This window comes from Coregonus lavaretus (assembly GCF_964263955.1).
Source record: "Coregonus lavaretus genome assembly, chromosome: 18".
In the NCBI taxonomy this organism is placed as follows: domain Eukaryota; kingdom Metazoa; phylum Chordata; class Actinopteri; order Salmoniformes; family Salmonidae; genus Coregonus; species Coregonus lavaretus.
In genome coordinates, this window is record NC_140005.1 from 22,735,420 (window position 1) to 22,761,768 (window position 26,349).

Sequence of the window (26,349 nt, forward strand, 5' to 3'; positions counted from 1 at the left end):
TGAGGACAGGATCAGATTTTGCCCTGAGTGACTGCAGGAGCACATGCCAAGGGATGCTTATTACTACTGAGAGACTAGAGGGAACACAGAGGAGAGCAGGTCTGTCTGAAGTAGCTTCACCTGCAGGTTACCTGAGATGACAAATCATCTCTATGGTCAACCCACTGCTAAAGACAATGGCAAACAAAAAAGATACTGCATAAATAGGACCAGAAGTTTTGCCTAACTACCTTACCAGGAAAAACTCTGGGCCCTAGATATAGGCCAGTGCAATCGACAACAAACGTATACCCAAAGAGCAAAATGTATCTAGCATATATCCTAGGTCAGGATGTTTTGTAACCTACTGTGGGTAGAATGCCACTGTGGAATGGATTTGACATGCCGTCATGCTGACCCAGACAATGTTCATTGTCACAGATCCCAATGCAGTCGAACGCAAGAGTGACCTTGCTGCATCATTAGTGTTCCCCCTGGTTACATGGATGCTGGGACAGAGAGACTGGCGCATATTCATTGTGCTTTACAAAGAGGAAGCACAGGGACACAGACTGTTGGCCTTACTTGAATCCCCCTTCATTCATTCATTGCAAAAGACTGTCACCCCTGACTGATTTGTTGTACTTCACCAGTCATCTCTAAATTGCGTCTGGCATTTTATTTGCAACCATTCAGTAATATTTGCTTGTAAACAGTTAAAGGTGCAATATGCAGAAATCGCTTCGCCTTTCCTGGTTGCTAAAATCCATATAGTTCGCCTAAGTTTCATCTAAACCACTGTGAAATATATTTTCAATAACCAAAAATATTGTATTTTCAGCTGTTTGAAGCTGGTGTACAAAACCAAAAGTAAAAGACGCAAAACGAAACTTAAGAACAGGAAATATAGAAATAGCGCATATAAAACAGATCTACCGCTTCTTAGACTTGCTTTCAATGAGAATGGCAGATTTCTATGTGAATTTGATCGGTTCGCCCAAAAAGATACATATAGAAGCTTTAAAGCGTCATATACAATGTCTTAGTAGGTGGCATCTCTTTCTTTTGAGTGCCAAATAAATGTCAGCAAAAGCTCTACTCTAAAACAGGAGTCAAAGCTACTTCAGGACATTCTTCAAAATAGGCATTTTGACATGTGGGGGTTTACTGAGGGTATTTAGAGAGTGATGGTAAGGAGAGAGAGAGAGAGAGAGGGAGTGGGGAGCAAGAGGGGCAGGTCTAGCTAGTCAAATGGGTTCTGCTTGACAGAAATCTAATTTGTAATTTAGTGCAATCATTATGTGGATGCCTATTTAGAGGTCCGAATGGCACATCCATCACAGGCAGAGGGCACTGTACTGAACCCACAATGTACTGTACTGCCTCAGCCCTACTATCAAGCTCCCCCATGAGGCCTGCCCCCAGTCACCCCCTACCCCCAGGCTTATCCAGAACCCTAGCTGGAGAACCTGAGAAGAAGTGGTAGGCCAGTGAGGGGGAATGGATGCAATCCACAGAAGGGGAGACGATCTTCTCTCTCCATTCTAACGTTAGCTATTCTATAGGAACACAACAGACATGAGTGCCAAGACCCTTCAAGACCCTTTAAGCAACATGCTTTCTGAGAACAAACCGCCATGGGACAAACTGGTGCCATGGAGAGCCCAAGGGGCAAACCAAACTCAACTCTTTAATCACAAGGAGTTGTTTCATTCCCTTTAAGAGGAAGATGATAAAGAAGCCATCTCCCTCTGGCCTCCTGGCCAATGGCTGATTAGAGAAAACAGCTAAGGGGAAGTAATTTGCGTTCAAAGCAGAAAGTCTGTTTGGCACACGCCAAGGTTGCCAATCTGGCATGGCCCATATCACGAGCCCTGTAAATAAGATCTTCAGTAGCAGCCAGCCAGTCAAGCGCTGGGACATCAGACGAGACGAGACACCCACATGAGCCTATGTCCCCTGTGGTTCAGTTGGTAGAGCATGGTCCATGCAACGACTCCCACGGGGGACCAGTCACTCTTGATAAGACCGTCTGCTAAATAACTAAAATGTAAAGAATTAGTCTAACATCAACATCCCCATGATGAGATCAGCCCCAGACATAAAAACACTCATGCAAAGCAAACATTTGTCTTTAAAAAAAAACTCAGTATACCAGCTAAAAGTTTGATATTGAGTAAATGACATTCCCAGCTGTGTGTTCACAGGCACCGACAATTACCATGTTGTGGCAGACATTCTATAAAGACAATTGAGCTGCTTCGATCAAGGCATTGATCTCATTCATGTTTGGCTTGATTGAATCCTTATTAAAAAACATCCTATTAATTGTCTCAGTGTTTAACATGATTTGTTTGTAGTTTGACAGTTTATCATTTTCTCCTCTCCTCCCTTCTTTACGATGCCCATGGTGGTGTGGTTGTGACCTCCCATTTAAACAGACACACATTCTCCCATAATCCCCCACTGCCGCCACTCAATATGAAATATTTACCACTGGGGCAAGGCCAAGAGATGAATTGGTATAGTCCATACCCTTTGATGAACAGGCCTAACATGTATCTTATTAAGCCATGCAACACAAATGTTATTTCCAGGTGCCTCCAACTCACTGGCACAGTGCCTTGGACAGCGGTGCTCTATGGGACAGATAGATTATGTCTGTATTAGGATTTATACCTGTGAGCAGCCAGGCCCAGACAGCCCTCATTAGCCACACTGCTGTCTATCTAATAGATTCCATCACACTGTTTGCACCTGGCGTTAAGCTAAATCAACACAGAACAAATCAGAACCTGTCAAAGGATGGAAACATCTCTGTCTAATCACCATGAGAGAGAGGCTGCAGCAGCAAAGAGAGAGAGCACAGCCTGGAACCTTGGCATGGACCACAGCAGATGTTTAGCTCAGTCTGTGTTGTTTTGAACAAGTCACACCCTTTGCTCGGTTTTGATGTTGGTCATTAACAAGTGTTCAATGTTTGATCACTGCTAATAAAAAGTAAATAGCACATGCTTTGGTCCTAAATGAATGGCAGATTCAATATTTCTCCTTGGGACTGGGAGGGATGATTTCATGTGGGGTGATTTGTAACGTGGCCCTCTCCTCCTCATCTTATTTTATTGATCTAATGTTCAGGAATAACATCCCCATGAGAGAGAGAGAGGGAGAGAGAGACAGAGAAATTGAGGGACAGAGAAACAGAGAGAGTCAGAGTAAAAGAGAGGGTGCTTTCTCAGTATAGGGCGGGCCTGGTGGGGTGGAGTTGGGTTGAGGAAGGAGGGGCAGAGGGCCAGGAGGCTGACATCATCATGCTGTGACATTACGCTGTGATCTCGGTGGCCTGGGGAGGAAGTGGCTCCAGGGCCAGGGCTCCTGTGGTTGGGACTGTGATTTATGTGGGCCCCGTGGGACCTCTGAACCTGCTCCCCGGGAAGCATCCCAGCGTTCCGGATTAGAAGAGTCAACGGGAGGGAAGACTTCCTGGAATGACAGATAGGGAGACAACCGGAGCCATGCTTTATGGAATTACATAAACCATGGAACACACAGGGAGTGTATCCAGATTGGCTTGGGCAGTATCCAGATTGTCATATCTTCATACCGACATTGTGCCATCAAGGGGCATTTTTTCCAAACCCCACTGAGCCTCTTTAATCCTAAGGTTAGCAATGCTAACAAGTACATCCCATAGCGAATTCTAGCTAAATGCTAATGAGCCCATTGAGAACATGTTATACAGTCTCTGACATTATTTGCAGAACAGACATCCCAGCTCATAAATTTATACAAGTAACAAAAAAATGCTACTCATAGTTTGCTGCACACACAAAACAAATATTAGACAGCAAGGCTCTTGATCCAGGAGGGGATTCTCTGCTGTTCCCAAGAGAAGCTTGATTTTGCAAGAAGCTAACTACTTAGCTAGATAACTAGCTAGCTACTAAATTATCAAACGAAAATCACAACTGCAGAGCATTTAGTACATTTTAAACAGTTAACGTAATACACTGAACAAAAATATAAATGCAACATGCAACAATTTCAACGATTTTCCTGAGTTACAGTTCATTTATGGAAATCAAGTCAATTTCAATAAATAAATTAGGCCCTAATCTATGGATTTCACATGACTGGGATTACAGATATGCATCTGTTGGTCACAGATACCTTAAAAAAAAGGTATGGGGCGTGGATCAGAAAACCAGTCAGTATCTGGTGTGACCACCATTTGCCTCATGCAGCGTGACACATCTCCTTCGCATAGAGTTGATCATGCTGTTGATTGTAGCCTGTGGAATATTGTGCCACTCGTCTTCAATGGCTGTGCGAAGTTGTTGGAACTATATTGGCAGGAACTAGGACATTTTCAGCTTCCAGATATTGTGTACAGATCCTGCGACATGGGGCTGTGTATTATCATGCTGAAACATGAGGTGATGGCGGCAAATTAATGGCATGACAATGGGCCTCAGGATCTCAGGTCACGGTATCGCTGCGCATTAAAATTGCTGTCGATAAAATGCAAATGTATTTGTGTTTATATAATGAATAGGCAGCTTATGGTAGAGAAATTAACCTTACATTCTCTGGCAACAGCTCTGGTGGACATTCCTGCAGTCAGCATGACAATTGCATGCTCCCTCAAAACTTGGAATTGTGTTGTGTGACAAAACTGCACATTTTAGAGTGGGAAATAATCTTTTTGTGCGTGTGGAACATTTATGGGATCTTTTATTTCAGCTCATGAAACATGGGACCAACACTTAACATGTTGTGTTTGTATTTTTGTTCAGTGTAGTTAGAAGATATCTAGCTAGCAAATATTTAGTTGTGAATTCCAGACTGTAACTAGATCACCTGGGGCATGCTGCACAACAGTGAGTGACTCATACTGACGATATTGAAACACCATCCCGTGGCTATTTCCAAATACCCCGGTATACAGTATGCAGTATACTGCCCAAGCCTAGTGGCATCATATAAATATAATTACTATGGGTGGCCATCTACTCCATATAGAGTCATGGAAACAGCCATGCCATTCTCACACTAGGTCAAAGAGTCACACTCAGGGCAGAGCCAGTGGCCTCTTCTCAAGTACCTCAGATCGACTTACATGATGAACCTTTCACTTAAAGTGATCAATGTAGAAAACCAGAGCATGTTGGTCCCTGTTCCAAAAAGACTGAGAGACACTGATATATCAATCATTACACAACGGGTGGGTCTAATCCTGGATGCTGATTGGTTAAAACCGCATTCCAGCCGGTGTCTATTCCACAAGTTACCACCGGCTAAAGCTATGACGTTGAAATACCTATTTACTCTGTTCCATCTCACTGTGCAATCCACTGTCTCATCAGCCCAGCCAGGCAATTTATAAATTTGATCTGCACTATAAAAAGCATCTAGACATGATCTTCTTTTAGACTAGCATTTGGTTTTCAACAGCGGAGATTTGTATAAACCTTGCTGTCTGTCTCTTCGACATTTGCAACATTGTTTCAATATTGAAATTCGATCTTGTCACGACTTCGGCCGAGGCTGCCTCCCCTCCTTGTTCGGGCAGGCTTCAGCGTTCGACGTCACTGGCTTACTAACCACTGCCGCCCCAATCATCATCACATTTGTCTTGTCAATCACACACACCTGGTTCTAATTCCCTCATTAGTCCGTATATAAGTGTTCCCTCTGCCCCCTTGTCCTTGTGGGTGATTGTTAGTTGTGAGAGTAGTATAGCTCGGTGGAGCTACTCGTACATTTTGTTGCCAGGGTAGATTTCCCCCTGTGCCTATGTATTATTGGATTCTACCGTTAAAGTGTATTTGCCAGGGATTAGAGTTTCCCCTGTGCCTGTTTCGTGGATCGCTCTTTGAGCGCATTTGTGTGTCAACAAAGGAATAAACTCTGTATTCGGTGATTTACCCTCCTGCGCCTGACTCCTTCTAATCACACTCATCACAGAATCACCCACCCGCTATGGAGTCAGCGGGAGAGGAGCGCATGCCTGGAGAAGGTGCCCGTCCTCGTTTCCTGCCTCTCGGGGAAATCCCTGGAGTGGGCCAACGCGGTTTGGAACGAAGGAGGAGCCGCGTTGGAGGACTACGGGGAGTTCGCTCGCCTCTTTTGGGCGGTCTTCGATCACCTGAGGCAGGGGACGAGGACCGTGCAGGACTTCGCGTTGGAGTTTCAGACGCTGGCAGCGGGGTCCGGGTGGAACGAGCGGGCCCTGATCGACCATTTCCGGTGCCATTTGCGGGAGGACGTCCGACGGGAGCTAACCTGGTGGACATGGCCATTCGTTTGGACAACCTGCTGGCAGCCAGAGGACGTCCTGGTAGGGGTCTGCCTGTTTTCACACCGGACGAGTCGGATCCCGAGCAGATGGAGGTGGGTGGAGCCGCCGGCCGAGAGAGCGGAGGAGGACAGAGACAGTGCCACTCTGGTGGCACGAAGGGACAGTACACCACACGTCGTAGCCAACGTTCTTTTGGGCCTGGAGGCGGCAGGCAGGGCACTCACGCGTCACCCCAGGTATCGAACACCCACACTTGTTCAGAGCCCTCTGCTGCGCACTGTTCCCTACCTATCCACTTTCCCGATCACATGGTAGTTCCCCAGTGTAAGGCGCTAGTCGATTCAGGCGCAGCTGGGAACTTTATGGACATGGCATTCGCACGCCGTCAAGGCGTTCCATTGGTTCCCCTATCCATTCCACTCCCCATCAGAGCACTCGATAGTCGACCATTAGGGTCCGGGTTTGTTACGGAAGTCATTATACCAGTCACCATGATCACCCAGGAGACACATTGTGAGCAGGTTATTTTTTCGATTATTGAGTCTCCTGCTTTCCCTGTGGTATTAGGTATCCCTTGGCTAGCACTCCACAACCCCACCTTCTCAAGGCCGCAGAGGGCTCTCACGGGGTGGTCGCGAGAGTGTCAGGGTAGGTGTCTAGATGTTTCCGTTGGTGCAACCACGGTGGAAAGTCCAGACGGTACCTCCACCGTGCGCATTCCCCCCCGAATACCTTGATTTAGCGCAGGTGTTTTTAAAGACGCGTGCGAATAAATTACCACCTCATCGGGGGGGGATTGCGCAATAAACCTTCGGGTAGATGCTGTACCTCCCAGGATTCATGTGTACCCCCTGTCGCAGGCTGAAACGGAGGCTATGGAAACATATGTCTCAGAGTCCCTGGGCCAGGGGTATATACGTCCCTCCACTTCACCCGCCTCTTCGAGTTTCTTCTTTGTGAAGAAGAAAGACGGCGGTCTGCGCCCGTGCATTGATTATCTTTCACTGAACAAGGAGACGATTAGATTTAGTTATCCTCTCCCCCTCATTCCTTCAGTGATTGAGTCAATGCATGGGGCGCGCTTCTTCACTAAGCTAGATCTCAGGAGTGCATACAACCTGGTGCGTGTTCGGGAGAGGGATGAGTGGAAAACAGCATTCAGCACAACCACGGGGCATTATGAATACCTGGTGATGCCCTACGGTTTGATGAATGATCCATCCGTCTTCCAGTCCTTTGTGAACGAGGTGTTTCGGGACATGCTTGGTCGCGGTGTAGTGGTCTACATCGATGACATCCTGGTGTATTCCGCTACTCACGCCGAGCATGTGTCCCTGGTTCGCAAAGTGCTGGCCCGACTGTTGGAAAATTACCTTTATGCCAAGGCAGAGAAGTGTATGTTTTTCCAGCAGTCCGTCTCCTTCCTCGGATACCGCATTACCACCTCAGGTGTGGAGATGGAGGGAGATGGCATTTCAGCCGTGAGTAATTGGCTAACACCAACAACGGTTAAGGAGGTGCAGCGCTTCCTTGGCTTTGCCAACTACTATCAGAGGTTTATCCGGGGCTTTGGCAAGGTTGCAGCTCCCATTACATCCCTGTTGAAGGGTGGGCCGTCCCGGCTCCGCTGGTCTGCTGAGGCTGACCTGGCCTTCAGGAGACTGCGGGGTCTGTTCACCTCAGCTCCGGTACTGGCCCACCCCGATCCATCACTACCGTTCGTAGTGGAGGTGGATGCGTCCGAGGTAGGGATAGGCGCTGTCCTGTCCCAACGCTCGGGCCCACCACCCAAGCTCTGCCCCTGTGTCTTCTTCTCTAAGAAGCTTTGCCCGGCGGAGCAGAACTACGACGTTGGTGATCGGGAGCTGTTGGCTGTTGCATTGGCTCGAAGGGGCAAAACACCCTTTCCTCGTCTGGACGGACCACCGTAACCTGGAGTACATCCGGGCAGCGAGGAGGCTGAATACTCGCCAGGCAAGGTGGGCCCTAGTCTTCACACGGTTTGATTTTACACATTCCTGCATTGTGGCGCCGGTAGTATGGGCGATGGACGCGGATATAGAGCAGGCTTTACGCACAGATCCATCTCCACCACAGTGTCCAGCTGGGCTGCGGTACGTGCCTGCTCTTATCCGTGATTGTCTGATCTTCTGGGCACACACGTCATCCTCCTCTGGTCAACCAGGTATCGGTCATACAGTGCGCTGCTTGATAGGAAAGTACTGGTGGCCTACCTTGGCTAAGGACGTGAGGGTGTACGTCTCCTCCTGCTCGGTGTGCGCCCAGACTAAGGCACCTAGGCACCTCCCAGCGGGTAAGCTACAACCTTTACCAGTTCCACAACGACCATGGTCTCACCTTAGTATAGATTTTTTGACTGATCTTCCCCTCTCCCAAGGTAACACCACCATCCTGGTCGTTGTGGACCGCTTCTCCAAGTCCTGCCGCATCCTTCCTCTGCCCGGTCTCCCCACGGTCCTGCAGACTACGGAGGCCCTGTTTACTCACGTCTTCCAGCACTACGGGGTGCCAGAGGTTACAGTGTCCGACCGAGGTCCCCAGTTCACGTCCAAGATTTGGAAGGCGTTCATGGAACGTCTGGGGGTCTTGGTCAGCCTGACCTCTGGGTTCCACCCCGAATCAAATGGGTAGTTGGAACGGGTAAAATCAGGATGTGGGTAGGTTGCTGCAGTCCTACTGCCAGGACCGGCCGGGGCAGTGGTCGGTGTACTTGCCATGGGCAGAATATGCCCAGAACTCTCTCCGCCACTCCTCTACTAACCTAACACCATTCCAATGTGTTTTAGGTTACCAACCGGTTCTGGCACTGTGGCACCAGAGCCAGACCGAGGCTCCTGCGGTGGATGACTGGTTTCGGCGCGCGGAGGATACGTGGGACACTGCCCACGTTCACCTCCAGCGCGCCGTGCATCGTCAGAAGGCCAACGCTGACCGTCACCGCAGTGAGGCCCCGGTCTTCGTACCGGGGGATCGGGTCTGGCTCTCGACCCGGAATCTGCCCCTCCGCCTGCCCTGCCGGAAGCTGAGCCCGCAATTTGTGGGGCCATTCAAAGTCCTGAGGAGAATCAACGAGGTCACGTATAGTTTATTACTTCCCCCTGATGACCGTATTAACCCCTCGTTTCATGTGTCTCTCCTCAGGCCTGAGGTGCGGGAGGTTCCTCCACCTCCTCTGGATATCGAGGGGGGACCCGGCATACTCTGTCCGCTCCATCCTGGATTTGAGGTGTTGGGTGGGGGGCCTTCAGTACCTCGTGGAGTGGGAGGGGTACGGTCCGGAGGAACGGTGCTGTGTCAAGGTGAGGGATATCCTCGATCCCTCCCTGTTGCGGGATTTCCACCGTCGCCATCCGGCTCGCCCTGCTCAGCGTCCTACTGGCCGTCCACGAGGCCAGGGTCGGCACGCTGCTGGAGCTGTGCGTAAAGGGGGGGGGGGGGGGTACTGTCACGACTTCGGCCGAGGCTGCCTCCCCTCCTTGTTCAGGCAGGCTTCGGCGTTCGTCGTCACCGGCTTACTAACCACTGCCGCCCCAATCATCATCACATTTGTCTTGTCAATCACACACACCAGGTTCTAATCCCCTCATTAGTCCGTATATAAGTGTTCCCTCTACCCCCTTGTCCTTGTTGGTGATTGTTAGTTGTGAGAGTAGTATAGCTCGGTGGAGCTACTCATACATTTTGTTGCCAGGGTAGATTTTCCCCTGTGCCTATGTATTATTGGATTCTACCGTTACAGTGTATTTGCCAGGGATTAGAGTTTCCCCTGTGCCTGTTTCGTTGTTCGCTATTTGAGCGCATTTGTGTGTCAACGAAGGAATAAACTCTGTGTTCGGTGATTACCCTCCTGCGCCTGACTCCTATCATCACAGATCTTCAGCTGTCCTATAGTAATGAACATGTCGGGAGTCGGGACGAGACAGACAGGCAGACAGCTTTTGTCAGCCAGTCGAAATCATGAATCAGCTGGCATCAATTTTATGGATATATCCAAATAAATGTCACTAGAAAACAGCTTAAACATTGAGGGAATTAGGTATTTGATCCCCTGCTGATTTTGTACGTTTTGCCCACTGACAAAGACATGATCAGTCTATAATTTTAATGGTAGGTTTATTTGAACAGTGAGAGACAGAATAACAACAACAAAATCCAGAAATACGCATGTCAAAAATTTTATAAATTCATTTGCATTTTAATGAGGGAAATAAGTATTTGACCCCTCTGCAAAACATGACTTAGTACTTGGTGGCAAAACCCTTGTTGGCAATCACAGAGGTCAGAAGTTTCTTGTAGTTGGCCATCAGGTTTGCACACATCTCAGGAGGGATTTTTTTCCCACTCCTCTTTACATATCTTCTCCAAGTCATTAAGGTTTCGAGGCTGACGTTTGGCAACTCGAACCTTCAGCTCCCTCCACAGATTTTCTATGGGATTAAGGTCTGGAGACTGGCTAGGCCACTCCAGGACCTTAATGTGCTTCTTCTTGAGCCACTCCTTTGTTGCCTTGGCCGTGTGTTTTTGGTCATTGTCATGCTGGAATACCCATCCACGACCCATTTCCAATGCCCTGGCTGAGGGAAGGAGGTTCTCACCCAAGATTTGACGGTACATGGCCCCGTCCATCGTCCCTTTGATGCAGTGAAGTTGTCCTGTCCCCTTAGCAGAAAAACACCCCCAAAGCATAATGTTTCCACCTCCATGTTTGACAGTGGGGATGGTGTCATAGGCAGCATTCCCCCTCCTCCAAACACGGCGAGTTGAGTTGATGCCAAAGAGCTCAATTTTGGTCTCATCTGACCACAACACTTTCACCCAGTTCTCCTCTGAATCATTCAGATGTTCATTGGCAAACTTCAGACATGCCTGTATATGTGCTTTCTTGAGCAGGGGGACCTTGCGGGCGCTGCAGGATTTCAGTCCTTCACGGCGTAGTGTGTTACCAATTGTTTTCTTGGTGACTATGGTCCCAGCTGCCTTGAGACCATCGACAAGATCCTCCCGTGTAGTTCTGGGCTGATTCCTCACCGTTCTCATGATCATTGTAACTCCACGAGGTGAGATCTTGCATGGAGCCCCAGGCCGAGGGAGATTGACAGTTATTTTGTGTTTCTTCCATTTGCGAATAATCGCACCAACTGTTGTCCCCATCTCATCAAGCTGCTTGGCGATGGTCTTGTAGCCCATTCCAGCCTTGTGTAGGTCTACAATCTTGTCCCTGACATCCTTGGAGAGCTCTTTGGTCTTGGCCATGGTGGAGAGTTTGGAATCTGATTGATTGATTGCTTCTGTGGACAGGTATATTTTATACAGGTAACAAACTGAGATTAGGAGCACTCCCTTTAAGAGTGTGCTCCTAATCTCAGCTTGTTACCTGTATAAAAGACACCTGGGAGCCAGAAATCTTTCTGATTGAGAGGGGGTCAAATACTTATTTCCCTCATTAAAATGCAAATCAATTTATAACATTTTTGACATGCGTTTTTCTGGATTTTTTTGTTGTTATTCTGTCTCTCAGTGTTCAAATAAACCTACCATTAAAATTATAGACTGATCATTTCTTTGTCAGTGGGCAAACGTACAAAATCAGCAGGGGATCAAATACATTTTTCCCACACTGTACTTTGTTGTTATTCTGGCTGCACTGCTTGACATGACTAAGTTAGCCATAGTTGGCTAGCTATCAAGCAAGGGATAAGAATGTTGCCAGCCAGTATGGCAATGGAACACTTAGAACGAATGACTGGGTCACGTCCATAGATACAGAACAAAAAGACTTAACGACTGGGTCGCGTCTCTGGCAACCGAACCGATAGAACGAACGACCAGCCGGCTTGGGTAGCAACCATAGATATCTGTCGGGACTATATCTCGTGGAAGAATGAAATAGCATGAATAAATTCATCAAAATAACATTTTTCTATGAAAATATGTCAATCATTATTTGAATATGTTGGTAACCCGTTGTATAAAAGTGATAATACCCTCGAAGCCGGTGTTTGGAGGATATATTGGCACTGTTTGCCGGTCTTTCGACTTTGTCTCAGGCCTAACAACACCCATGCCAATATATCCTCCAAACACTGGCTTCTCGGGCATTATCACTTAAGTGATCTGATCTACTGTATCTACAAAGAGCTGGATTCACTTTATTAGGTACTGTATGTTTCCTAATATACTTTGAAAGCAAATTAGCTGTCAACTCCATTCCTCACATTGGCCTTGCGTCATCCAATCAGGTTTCATCTTGCAGTCCAGGGGGACAAGCAGCTCTAACTGCTTCCTTTTCCTATCCTGTGAGAGGACACCCTTCAACCTTTCCAAACCCATAAGCCTGAAATTTAAACAAGGTCCGGTGCAATTTTCCCCCCTTTCTCTCTCTCGCTCGTTCACTCACTCACTCACTCACTCACTCACTCACTCACTCACTCACTCACTCACTCACTCACTCACTCTCTCTCTCTCTCTCTCTCTCTCTCTCTCTCTCACTCTCACTCTCACTCTCAGCCTCATAAGAACCAAAGGTAGAGGAGAGGAGAGGTGGACCAGGGTCTTATTTTAACTGGAGTTCATAACGCACTGGAATTTGCAGCATGTGGGTTTACAGTGCATTCGATCCTACAGGGCTGAACAGGTCTGGGGCTTCCACAGTGTAGGCCTGGGACTGACAGGCACATCTCACTGTCATAACCTCCATTACGTCAACCTCCGTCCCTCCCAAAAACACACACCCGTTCGTTTCCCCACTGCACCGCTGCTTTCTCCACTCCATATAACAATAATAATACTTTAACTACCAAAAATAACAATGTAGTCTGGCAGTGTCTTGGATGGATGTCTCTTACCGAATCAGTCAGAGAGTTCAGTGAATCCTTGCCATCGGATAGAGGGAGAACTACAGGAGAAAGATGTGGGAATGGTGTGGGAATCAGAGTTAGGACTGAAGACAAAGACAAGGAGCAGAGAGATACATCCAGGAACTTAGAGCTGACCAGAGGAGACACATTAAAAGGTTCTGGAAACAGTAGGTCTGAACGAGTGGTCTAAGCCAGGGATTCCCCAACTTTTTCACTCGGGGCACCCCTTCCAGCATTGGGGAACATCCTGCACCCCCCTGTGCATGCGCGCACACATGCCACGTCTATTTCTATGGGCACAAGCACTGTTCATGACACAAACTGTTCACACCCCTCTTGTTGGTGGAGAGAACATTTTGCACGTTTAAAGCTTATTTCCTGCAATTCTACACATTTTGTCATGGGGTGCAAATAACATTTTGCAGTTTCTGACAAGTTATAAATAGTTCTCTAAGGTATGCAATGACTTACATGACAAAATGACTACCTTATAGATACTTGTCATCAAGCCCTCAACTGACTGACCTGACCAGTCCCAGAGACATGTACGGCATGACAAAATGATTACTCTTAATTTATGCTTGTCCACTTGTTTTAGTTATAAAGTATCATTTCTACACAGGGAACAATAAGACTGGTAAGAAATGTCAAGTATTCCCTATAAAGTCCTTCAAAGTATACACCAATCATCATGGGACCTATGTGGCTTCATCTTTCCCTCTTTTGTCTTTCATTCTCTCATCTCCAGCGACTCTACATGTGACCTGGAACCGAGGCCCAAGTTGCTCCTAAACAACTACAAAATGAGAAGAACTGAGGAATAGTTCAGTTTCTCTCCACTACAAAGGACGGAGGAGAGGAAGACATCTGGGAGCCAAAAGAGATGCTGATGTGGGGACTTGCGAGAGAGAGAGAAAGAGAGATTCTGGCACAGAGAGAAGAGAAGAATAGATGTGCGTTCGTGATGAATGGACCTGAGTGAGATGATGTCTGCTCGTGATTAGAGCTCTGGCAGACAGACAGACACTAAACAGGGCAGGGCTATGACAGCACCCTGTGCAGGCAATTGACATCTACCGCAGCCAGACCTCTTCCTGATAGAATTAACAGGGAAGGGCAGGGACGGTCCCTCCCAACCATCACACACCCCCTTGGAGAGCTCCAGTAACAGGACTTGGGGGCCCTTGGGAGGGGGGGGGGGGGGGGGGGGGGGGCTCTTCTATTACAAACACAATGAGGGAACGCACAGCAGCGACAGTCCAGGCAGCTTTGGTCAGGGACCACGGCTGCTCATTCTCTTCTTTTAGTTAGAGTAGGAGAGGCAGAGCCAGCCTCTATCTCTGCCTGCCCACAGGCTGGGAGGCACTCCTGCTAGCCTCTGTTATTCATGCTAAATGTGTTTTCATTTGGTGCCTTGTTTTTTTTCTAGAAGCAAAAACAGCTTAATTTTACAATGAGACGACAAGTAAGTCCTAATGCCAATGGAGTCGAGGCACAATCCTAATCTGGGATACACAAGTCAGTAATCATCCTGAATTATCACCCCATGTTAATGTGATTGACTGTTAATCTCAGAGATACATTGTGTTTATGAATGACGTAAAAGGCATTGTTTAGCTACATTAACACATCATAACAAATATATAGCACAAGGCAAAGCACTGGAGGATCTAGGTTCACTGGTTCAGTGTGTTCAGTATGTGAGGGTAAACTAGGGACTTACTTGGTTTGGTTGGACACTCTGTGCACTTGTTCAGGCCCCATGAGGCTCCCACACTTCCACAGCATTCGTCCTGTTTGGTCAGGCCAGGAAGAGGCTTCCCACACTGCAATGACAACACACACACACATCTCAACACACTCACACAACACAGGACACATCACTGACACCTTCCTTTTCCACTTCATTTGATAGTATGTTGTTTAACGTGACTGTATTTGTGTGTGTATAGAGTGTCTGCTAAATGATTAAAATGTAAATGTATGTGTGTGTCTAAGTGTGTAAGTTTGTGTGTGTTTAATTGGATTGTGTGTGTGTTGTGTGTTTATGCGCGGGTGTGTAGTAGTGTGTGAGTCTTCCCATCGGAATGAGGACAGAGTGAGCTGAACGGAACACATCTGAGACTGGTTAGGCAGCAGCATAGGACATAAACAGGCTGTTCCACGAATAGGCATGGCTCGTTAAGGAGCTTGGCTAATTCTGGAGAGATCATTATCAAACCTCACTGCCTGGCAAATGGTGCCTCATGGATCTTTGGGAAGAAAAGATAAGGACACATTGCTATGGAACACCTAACTAGGGCACTGGCAAAGTCAGTCAAGACCAAACAGAGATCTTCTTTGAGGAAAACCAATAAGCAATAAGATACTGCTCCTCTGCTCTGTGTCCAGCAGCAGATAACACATAGGCCAACACTGGCCTGGCAGCAGCTCTACAGAGGAAACTGCTGTTAGGGTTGGAAACACAGAAGAAGGGGGGAATAACAGCATCTCTCACAGCCTAGCCAACAGATGCTGCCTGTACAGGACCTCCGTGAGGAACTCTCATTAACAGTGGTGGCCAGTGGAGGTAGAAATCTGAGGAACGGTTCATTGTAATGGCTGGACTGGAACGGTATCGCAAACATATAGTTTCCATGTGTTTGATACCTTTCTATTCATTCCATTCCAAAGAGCCTTTCCTCTGATTTCTTCCTCCACTGGCCACCACTGCTCTTTCTTTATTTACTCTGTGTGTTTGAGAGACTGTGAAGGAGATGCACTGTGGGTGTAGCAGTTTGCCTTGTGTTTGAGACGTGTAGTGGATTTCAGCCTCCTTTGTCCTTCCTTTCAGGCCTAACTCAGAACTAACTTATAACACGTCTGTGTGTGTTGGGAGGGGAAGATGAGATGACCAATGTGTTTAGAACTCATAAATCCTGGATGCAGAATAAATTAGAACATAGACAGCTTCTATCAGACAGACAGAGGAGGGAAGGTATGTATGCTGCCCTGTGGGACAGACGGTAAAACACACGGAAGCCAAACTTGGTCTCCACTTCAAAGACTAGGCAAACATCCTGTAGTAGTCAGCTAATAATGCCGCTGATTGTCATTAGTAGCATACCAAACTTGCTAATGGCCAGTCACTAATGGCCTGGTACTCAGCACTCTACTGTCCCTCTAATCACTCTGACATCAATGCAAATGCAATCGAAAATCTAATCAGACACTTCATTAGAGCTCTGGCATTCAGAGTTTGAGCAGAATAGGATCACCTGTTGTGCAGCGAGAGCCAGCTCCTCATAGCTGGTTGATGCATGGAATGAAATAAGTGTTCTTATAAACCAATGTTATGCAACATTTCTATTGGCTATGCTATGCAATTGCATGCGGAAACAGAGTTTTGATGGCCTCTACTAAAAAGAGGAGGATCCCATCAGATTTCTGTTGGCTAGGCCATATTTCTCAACTTTCCTAATATTAAGCACATTGCTTCGCTTTACACCAGAGTAGCCTAGCTGGCTGGCATGAAAATGAACCGCGGGAAAAGCGTCCTCCATTCGCTTTTCAAGTGCATACAGATGACGTCTTTTTTCCCCCTGCTCTTGTTCCGACTGGTGCATGACAATGTCCCATTCTAAACCAAAACTAATTTCACACATACAGTGCCTTCGGAAAGTATTTAGACCCCTTGACTTTTTCCACATTTTGTTAGGTTACAGCCTTATTCTAAAATTGATTACATCGTTTTTTTCCCCTCATCGATCTACACACAATACCCCATAATGACGAAGCAAAAACATGTTTCTAGAAATTTTTGCAAATGTATACAAAATAAAAAACAGAAATATAACATTTACATAAGTATTCAGACCCTTTACTCTGTACTTTGTTGAAGCACCTTTGGCAGCGATTACAGCCTCGAGTCTTCCTGGGTATGACGCTACAAGCTTGGCACACCTGTATTTGGGGAGTTTCTCCCATTCTTCTCTGCAGATCCTCTCAAGCTCTGTCAGGTTGGATGGGGAGCGTTGCTGCACAGCTATTTTCAGGTCTCTCCCTAGATGTTCGATCGGGTTCAAGTCCAGGCTCTGGCTGGGCCACTCAAGGACATTCAGAGACTTGTCAATCAATTGAATTTACCACAGATGGACTCCAATCAAGTTGTAGAATCCTCTCAAGGATGATCAATGTAAACAGGATGCACCTGAGCTCAATTTCGTGTCTCATAGCAAAGGGTCTGAATACGTATGTAAATAAGGTATTTCAGATTTCTATTTTTTATAAATTTGTAAAATGCACCTGTTTTCGTTTTTTCATTATGGGGTATTGTGTGTAGATTGCTGAGGATTTTGTATTAACTTAATCCATTTTAGAACAAGGCTGTAACGTAACAAAATGTGAAAAAAGTAAAGGGGTCTGAATAATTTCCGAAGGCACTGTATATTATTTAGTATATGTAAAGACAAGATTAAATTGAAAATATTCTGATGAGTGAGAATATTATCACTTGTGAATGATGCCCAGTGTATGCAGACAACAAACAGAGCATGCATTATTTTGCGACTTTTTAGCCTAGCCCATAGGCCTATATGTTTAAATAAGGTGTGTATCACAACTAAAGTGGCCAAATAACTCTTAGCGTAGCCAATAGGCACAGAAACGTGTACTTATAAGCCCAGTCATTGCGCAATCGCATGTGAAAACAAAGTTTTGACAGGCCACTATTTAAAAGACGATCCCAGCTTTCTCGTGCTGCTATATTTATTGCTCAATTCGCCAAATTAAGCACATTAATCCGGATTACAACCGGTGCAGCCTACCTGGCATATTAAAAACGTAACCTTAATGTTATTTTTGTGGGCCATTCTAAATCAAAAATAACTCGGAAAGTATTCAGACCCCTTGAATTTTCCACATTTTGTTACGTTACAGCCTTATTCTAAAATTGATTAAATAAATAAAATTCCTCATCAATCTACACACAATACCCCCTAATGACAAAGAGAAAACAGGTTTTTATAAAACAGAAATACCTTATTTACATAAGTATTCAGACCCTTTGCTATGAGACTCGAAATTGAGCATTGGTGCATCCTGTTTCCATCGATTATCCTTGAGATGTTTCTACAAGTTGATTGGACATGATTTGGAAAGGCACACACCTGTCTATATAAGGTCCCACAGTTGACAGTGCATGTCAAAGCAAAAACCAAGCCATGAGGTCGAAGGAATTGTCCGTAAAGCTCCGAGACAGGATTGTGTCGAGGCACAGATCTGGGGGAGGGTACCAAAAAATGTCTGCAGCATTGAAGGTCCCCAAGAACACAGTGGCCTCCATCATTCTTAAATGGAAGAAGTTTGGATCCACCAACACTCTTACTAGAGCTGGCCTCAGGGAGGTGACCAAGAACCTGATGGTCACTCTGAGAGAGCTCTAGAGTTCCTCTGTGGCAATGGGAGAACCTTCCAGAAGGACAACCATCTCTGCAGCACTCCACCAATCAGACCTTTATGGTAGAGTGGCCAGACGGAAGCCACTCCTCAGTAAAAGGCACATGACAGCCCGCTAGGAGCTTGCCAAAAGGCACCTAAAGGACTCAGACCATGAGAAACAAGATTCTCTGGTCTGATGAAACCAAGATTGAACTCTTTGGCCTGAATGCCAAGCGTCACGTCTGGAGGAAACCTGGCATCATCCCTACGGTGAAGCATGGTGGTGGCAGCATCATGCTGTGGGGATGTTTATCAGCGGCAGGGACAAGGAGACTAGCCAGGATCAAGGGAAAGATGAACGGAGCAAAGTACAAAGAGATCCTTGATAAAAACCTGCTCCAGAGCGCTCAGGACCTCAGACTGGGGCGAAGGTGTACCTTCCATTAGGACAACTACCCTAAGCACACAGCCAAGACAACGCAGGAGTGGCTTCGGGATAAGTCTCTGAATGTCCTTGAGTGGCCCAGCCAGAGCCCGGACTTGAACCTGATCTAACATCTCTGGAGAGACCTGAAAATAGCTGTGCAGCGATGCTCCCCATCCAACCTGACAGAGCTTGAGAGGATCTGCAGAGAAGAATGGGAGAAACTCCCCAAATATAGGTGTGCCAAGCTTGTAGCGTCATTCCCAAGAAGACTCAAAGCTGTAATCGCTGCCAAAGGTGCTTCAATAAAGTACTGAGTAAAGGATCTGAATACTTATGTAAATGTAATATTTCCGGTTTTTTTTCTTCATAAATTTGCAAAAAAATCTAAAACCTGTTTTTGCTTTGTCATTATGGGGTATTGTGTGTAGATTGATGAGAGAAAAAAAACTATTTAATCAATTTTAGAACAAGGCTGTAACGTAACAAAATGTGGAAAAGGTCTAGGCCCCCTTTACTCCAACCCACCCCCCCCCCAAAAAAAAATTTAATTTAAAAAATAAAAATACAAAACATTGTAAAGTGGTTATCCCACTGGCTATAAGGTGAATGCACCAATTTGTAAGTCGCTCTGGATAAGAGCGTCTGCTAAATGACGTAAATGTAAAATGTAAATGTCTGAATACTTTCCTAATGCACTGTATTAGTAGGCTATACAGTATGTAAAGACCAGATAAAATCGAGAATAGTCTGATGGGTGGGAATAGTATCAAGTGCTTGTCAAATTGTGAATGAGAGACTGATGAAGTGTGTGCAGCCTGCACAAGAAACAGAGCAAAGTTAACTTTTTTCAAATCATCATTAGAGTCGCATCATGCAGACTTAGAATGTATTAGAAATCAAAACATATAGCCTAAGGTTTGTATCACAATTAAAGTTGCATAAATAATTATAAATTAAGCATATAGGAGGACCTGTTTCAAATTATCACATTGTTAACCGCTCGACACAGAATAGCATGTGCACACTCCCTCGAAAATTGTTTTGGCAAAATATCCTTTTTATTTGATTCAGCTATGTTCAATTGTATTCTTCTTACTATAAAATAATGGTACGGGAATTCTAAGCAAATCTTGTCTGCTAAATGAACTAGTGTAGCCCACAGCTATATGGCATAGCCAGATCAGGGCCTAATATAAGGACAACTCCGCATATGCTATTCTGTTCTTTTGAAATAGGCTACATTTTCTTCATATCATGTTTCTTTAGACCTGCCTAAAATAAATAGTGGATTTATTGTGATGGTGTATGCTATAATAAATACATTTATTAGACCAGTAGTTATTTGCATGACAGTTAACGGCTGACAAAATGTAATGACCGCCACAGCCCTAGCTAGGATCATCATCAACTATAATTTACTGTGTTCAGTGTACTTCACTCAGAGCACCGTACTGTACCTGTCCATCGACGGTCTCTTGGAAGCACCTTCCCACGTATCCGTTCTGCCGGCTGTGGGGTCTGGAGTTGCTACTACCATTCCCGTTGGCGAAGGTGTGTCCGTTTCCGTGCCTATTCCCATGCCCATGACCGTTTCCATTGGAGTGCCCATGCCCATTTCCGGTGCCATGGCCAGGTTGGGAGCGCTGCTGTATAGAGTGACCCCCCTCAGCTGTGGCAGGTCTCTGGCCAGGCTTGACCCGGGCTACCTGGTGGATCTGGACCTCAGCCTCGTGGGGGTGCTGGATGTGGACATTCACCAGGGACGGGTGTAGAGAGGCTGGACAGGACACAGAACGCACAGCACAGTTAGTCAGGCAAAACTCTCTACCATCACACCAGCAGAAACACCTTGAGCCCAATCTGGATGGACATGGTAAAGAACATGATGAATAGTCCTGGACCTAACCTTGCAGTGAAATCTGAAATTCAATGCTTCTCAAAGGGTGTTCCCAAAGGGCTGTAAATAACCTCTTTAGCCCAAGCCAGGTCTTAGCATATGGAGATAAAGTACAAATTAAAGGGCACTTAAAACATACTAAAGTGCTTAATTCTATAGCTAAAGGACTCCTGATATCTCCAGGAGTAATACGTATAATTTTTGTCTTAATCTGTTGTTGTCTAGTACTGTCTTTTTGCTAGCTAGGGCCATCGACTTTAAGTGCTGCCTGTCTTCCCAGTAGCCTACTTGATGTGTGAGCTGCCGACTGCTCATAACTTGCAGATGATTGTTAACACATCAACCAGGTGTTTGAACCATTTCATGTGTCTGAAGGGTCAAACTCTGCCTTCCCGGCGGGCCCGGAGAGCAAATCAAGTGCACTATAGGCCTACCGCTGGCCAATCAGATGGCTCAGATGATCGTGTCTGCAGTAACGTAGCAGGCATAAAAGAAAGCTACAGCAAAGTTGATACTGTGAGATTTAAAAACGTTTCAAACCATGACTAGAGACAGACTGTCAGCGAATACAGCAAGGAGCTGCTGTTTTTATGAGTGAGTTCATGTTTAAGTTCTTACTCAGCACTGTCAACACTTTGTATTCAACACTTTTATAAGCCATAAAATGTGTGTTCTTCATAATTCCACTCAGCGCTACAACAAGCACTGAGGCTGTAATGAATGAGTAGGAAAGTGTATCGATAGACTTGCGTTGTTATTATTAGCGGCTTGGGTCTTTTTTCTTTTTTGAGGAATATTTCAATTTCTCTGTTCATAGGAGTAACAACATGAATTTGTGCATGAGGCAGAAATAATGCGGTGCGACTCGAGTTTCGCCATCAGCTGGAAGACGGTGTCCCTTTTTGGTCAGTGTCAGCGGAAGAAGGACGTTGAGAGGCGGATCCTCCGTCTGCTGCTCTCTCGCTCCGCTGAGACTGACCATCAGATGCAGGCACCATCAGCCAGTAAAAGAAAAAGAAAAAGAAAATGATCTATTACCGGAGTGATCATATTGCCTAACTCACATTTTTTTATATCATTTAAAAACTATTGTCATAACAACAATGCATTGGCAGGGAAATTCAAGCAAAGCCAATATGTGGTGATAATGTATTGGGCCTATAGCCTACTTCACAAACCTAATTGCTACATAACTGTTTTTAATAGGTTAATGTTGCATAGGCTTACGTTTTTTATGTCATGTAAAAAAAAAACGGTGAACTCTACGCCTTGACCTCTTTCTCTCCTCTCTCTACAGATGAAATCATGTGACTGGTGAGGTCCGGCCGCCCGACAACCTGCCCGCTGGACCCCATCCCCTCCTCCCGTCTCCAGACTGTCTCTGGAGACATTCTCCCATTCCTCACTTCCCTCATCAACTCATCCCTGACCACTGGCTGCGTCCCCTCTGACTTCAAAATGGTCAGAGTAGCTCCCCTCCTCAAGAAACCAACACTCGACCCCTCTGACGTCAAAAACTACGGACCGGTATCCCTTCTTTCTTTTCATTCCAAAACACTTGAGCATGCTGTCTCTGACCAACTCTCTCGCTATCTCTCTCAGAACGATCTTCTTGACCCTAATCAGTCAAAGCTGACTCTCTTTCCTTTCTTCTCATCCTCCTAGATATATCCGCTGCCTTCGATACCGTGAACCATCAGATTCTCCTCTCCACCCTCTCAGAGCTGGGCGTCACAGGCCCTGCACACTCTTGGAATGCATCCTCCCTGGAAGTCCGCTCCTACCAGGTGACGTGGAGAGGATCTGTGTCTGCACCACATACTCTCACTACTGGTGTTCCCCTGGGCTCGGTTCTAGGCCCTCTCCTCTTCTTTCTATACACCAAGTCACTCGGCTCCGTAATATTCTCACATGTTCTCTCCTATCATTGCTATGCGGATGACACTCAACTACTTTTCTCCTTCCTCCCTTCTGACACCCAGATGGCGACACGCATCTCTGCGTGCCTGGCAGATATCTCAGCTTGAATGTCGGCCCACCAGCTCAAGCTCAACCGCAACAAGAGGGAGCTGCTCTTCCTCCCGGGGAAGGCCTGCCCGCTCCAAGACCTCTCCATCACAGTTGACAACTTCATGGTATCCCCCTCCCAGAGTGCAAAGAACCTTGGCGTGACCCTGGACAACACCCTGTCGTTCTATGCAAACATCAAAGCAGTGACTCGCTCCTGCAGGTTCATGCTCTACAACATCCGTAGAGTACGACCCTACTTCACACAGGAAGTAGAGTAGGACCTAATCCAGGCACTTGTCATCTACCGTCTGAACTATTGCAACTCGCTGTTGGCTGGGCTTCCCGCATGTGCCATCAAACCCCTGCAACTTATCCAGAACGCTGCAGCCCGCCTGGTGTTCAACCTTCCATAATTCTCCCATGTCACCCCGCTCCTCTGCACACACCACTGGCTTCCAGTCGAAGCTCGCATCCACTACAAGACCTACGGCGCAGCAAGGGGAACTGCCCCTCCCTACCTTCAGGCTCTGCTCAAACCCTACACCCCAACCCGAGTACTCCGTTCTGCCACCTCTGGTCTCTTGGCCCTCCCACCCAGTCCAGTCCAAGAGCTTCTCTGTCACCCCAATGGTGGAACCAGCTTCCCCCTGAAACTAGGACAGCAGAGTCCCTGCCCATCTTCCGAAAACATATGAAACCCTACCCTTAAATAATCCCACAGCACCCCCCCCCCCCCGGATGCTTATTTTAGCTGCTCTTCAAGGCACTGGTTAGGGCATGCTCTGTTTCTAATTCACTATAGGGTTTTCTGTTGATAGAGGGAGCACTGTGTGAACAATATGAGGAATTCCCCAAAACACCCCATTACATATTCTACTGAGAACCCATTCACTGCTGGTTCGCAAAGGTAGAGTACAGCACAGTTACTAACTGGGCCGTTGCACATCAACAAATAAAACTGAGTTAGTTCAAACAGAACCAGAACAGTTGAGAGGGCATGATTAATTAAATTTATAACGGACAGCAGTAAACCAGAGACTGTGTCCATGTGTTCCATCGAGCTCGACAGACAGACGGCTAGGTGATTACCTTGTTGATTAGACAGCGGCAGGGTGTACATGGAGTGGGAGGAGGAGTTAAGTCCAGCCAGGCTGCCGTCCTTCCGGCTGAGGGTGGGTCTGGCAGAAGGGGGGGCCGGGAGGTGGCAGAACTTCCCTGTGGAGTTTAATGGGCACCAGCACTGGTCCCTGCCAATGCAGCGCCCACCATTCAGACAGGGGATCTGACAGAAGACTGCAGGAGAGAGAGAGAGAGAGAGAGAGAGAGAGAGAGAGGGGAGGGGAGGAGAAAGCAAGAGAGACCATGGTCATTACCGGAGAGAAAGGTTAGTTAGTGTAAGGAACCGCCAGCTTTAATTGAGTTGATTTATGCTGGGGTCCATACAGATAATGAGAAGCAGGAGGGATAGTTCTAATAGAAAGTGTGTACGGAGACTTCATGTGGACAACTTGTTTTCTTTAATGTAATGTTCACATAACCATCACCACATTCACTACCAGACACCTCATTTGACATGGGTTTATGAAGTTCAAACTTCACCCTGAGGGCAACACACACTACTAATATCGCCCCTCCCTATTAAGCCAAACCTTTCTCAGCTGTCCCATGATGTGTGTTTGTGCCTCATTTAAACACCCAGGTTTCAAGAAAATAATGAATGTATGCACTCCCATATTTGATACTTTCTCTGTTGAAAATGAAACTCTCACCTACCAAAATAACAGTTTGGATAGAATTTCAAAGGAGCAAAGAAGCTGGTGTTTGACAGGTTGCGTTCATAGCCTTTTCATTCTGTTTATCCCTTGGCAGATGTGCCAGTGTCCTACATACTGCTCCATACCAGGATCTACAAAGGAGCTTAAACCTTAACCTCAACTCACTCAAACTTCAAAGGCCGTAAAATACAAAATCGATAACAGCCTGGCCCAAATAAAAGGGAATCTTCTAAGTGCCCAAAATAAAAAAGGTTGATGCCCTTTTTGGTCCAACAGTACCAAAAATGACATTGATTATTTTTATGCTGCATATTTGTACTCCGTTATCCTGACCCCTGTGATGAGGCAGGTCTCTAACAGCAGATGAAAGAGAGTTGTAGCTGTGGAAACATATAGTTAAAAGCTCTGGACCCAATCATGTTGTGGCGCTATAACCCCTGTCCCACACAGACAGAGACAGAGACAGAGACAGACAGACAGACAGACAGACAGACAGACAGACAGACAGACAGACAGACAGACAGACAGACAGACAGACAGACAGACAGACAGACAGACAGACAGACAGACAGACAGACAGACAGACAGAGGGTGTGACCTGGGCAGGGAGGGCTGAGGCACGACAGTCTGTCTGGAAAGAAAGTGGTGGAAAAAGAGAGATAGAGAGAGAGAGAGAAGGAAAGAGAGAAAGAAATACAGAGAAAGAGAGAAAGAAAGACAGTGGTGGAGAGATGGGGGATATGGAGCCAGTGTTCAGGCCCACATGAAGCCCCCCTGTGATTACACATGCTAGCTAAATTATCAGCTACAAAGGGACATTAATTCCTCCCAATCTGGGGAGCAGCCTCAGTCTTAGCCTTACCGCAGACACAGTCGCTGTCTCAGTCTCACCGCAGACACAGTCTCAGTCCCAGCTTCAGCCTAGCCCTATCCCACCTCAGCATGGGGCAGGAATTATTCCTAGGCAACAACCTGACTTTTTCTCTTACCCAACCTCTACCTACCAGACAGACAGGAAGATACAATTCATGCCCGTGCCACACACCACCACCACCATCTTTGAAATGCATCGTTAAATGGCTTCTCTAAGTCTCTCGTCCCAGTAATATCAGGGTTTAGAATAACTGTTCAATGTTGTGAATCCAGAGAGCCCAACAGTGGAATGATGTTATCCACATAGTTTTTACAACAACATGACATAACTGTACGCTGTCCACTTGACATTCCTTGAGGAACACGCACTTCAGCAACAACAAAATGCCAGCTTGGATGTCGAGCAATTTCCTTTAACAGAGTCTTTTTACAGATGTTTTAATGATCAGAGATTTCTTTAAAATAAAATCGAACATATAAAACAAACTACTTCTCAGGATCACCCAGAAGTGCCAGGAATGCATTGTTGTGCAACGGCTCTGCCAAGCCACTGAAGTGCCAAGCCATTTTCCAAAAACCTATTAATGGGAGCAAAACAATATTTTTATCTATTCATGACTCAGCCAGTTCCTCCCATGAGGAGCTTAGTGTGTTAAGTGTACCTCCCGAGTGGCGCAGTGGTCTAAGGCACTGCATCGCAGTGCTAGCTGTGCCACTAGAGATCCTGGTTCGAATCCAGGCTCTGACGTAGCCGGCCGCCACCGGGAGACCCATGGGGCGGCGCACAATTG

General features: G+C 46.4%; 1 protein-coding gene across 1 annotated transcript in view; it reads right to left on the reverse strand.

Moving 5' to 3' along the window:
* Nucleotides 1-26,349, reverse strand: part of LOC311146064 (latent-transforming growth factor beta-binding protein 2-like) — a 149,672-nt gene that overhangs the window by 55,658 nt on the left and 67,665 nt on the right. The window contains exons 6-8 of the mRNA XM_084182527.1: nucleotides 24,000-24,203; nucleotides 20,461-20,780; nucleotides 14,882-14,984 (exon numbers count right to left, since the gene is read on the reverse strand). Of these exons, the coding sequence (XP_084038653.1) occupies nucleotides 14,882-14,984; nucleotides 20,461-20,780; nucleotides 24,000-24,203 (627 nt within the window). The remainder of the gene's footprint in view (nucleotides 1-14,881; nucleotides 14,985-20,460; nucleotides 20,781-23,999; nucleotides 24,204-26,349) is intronic.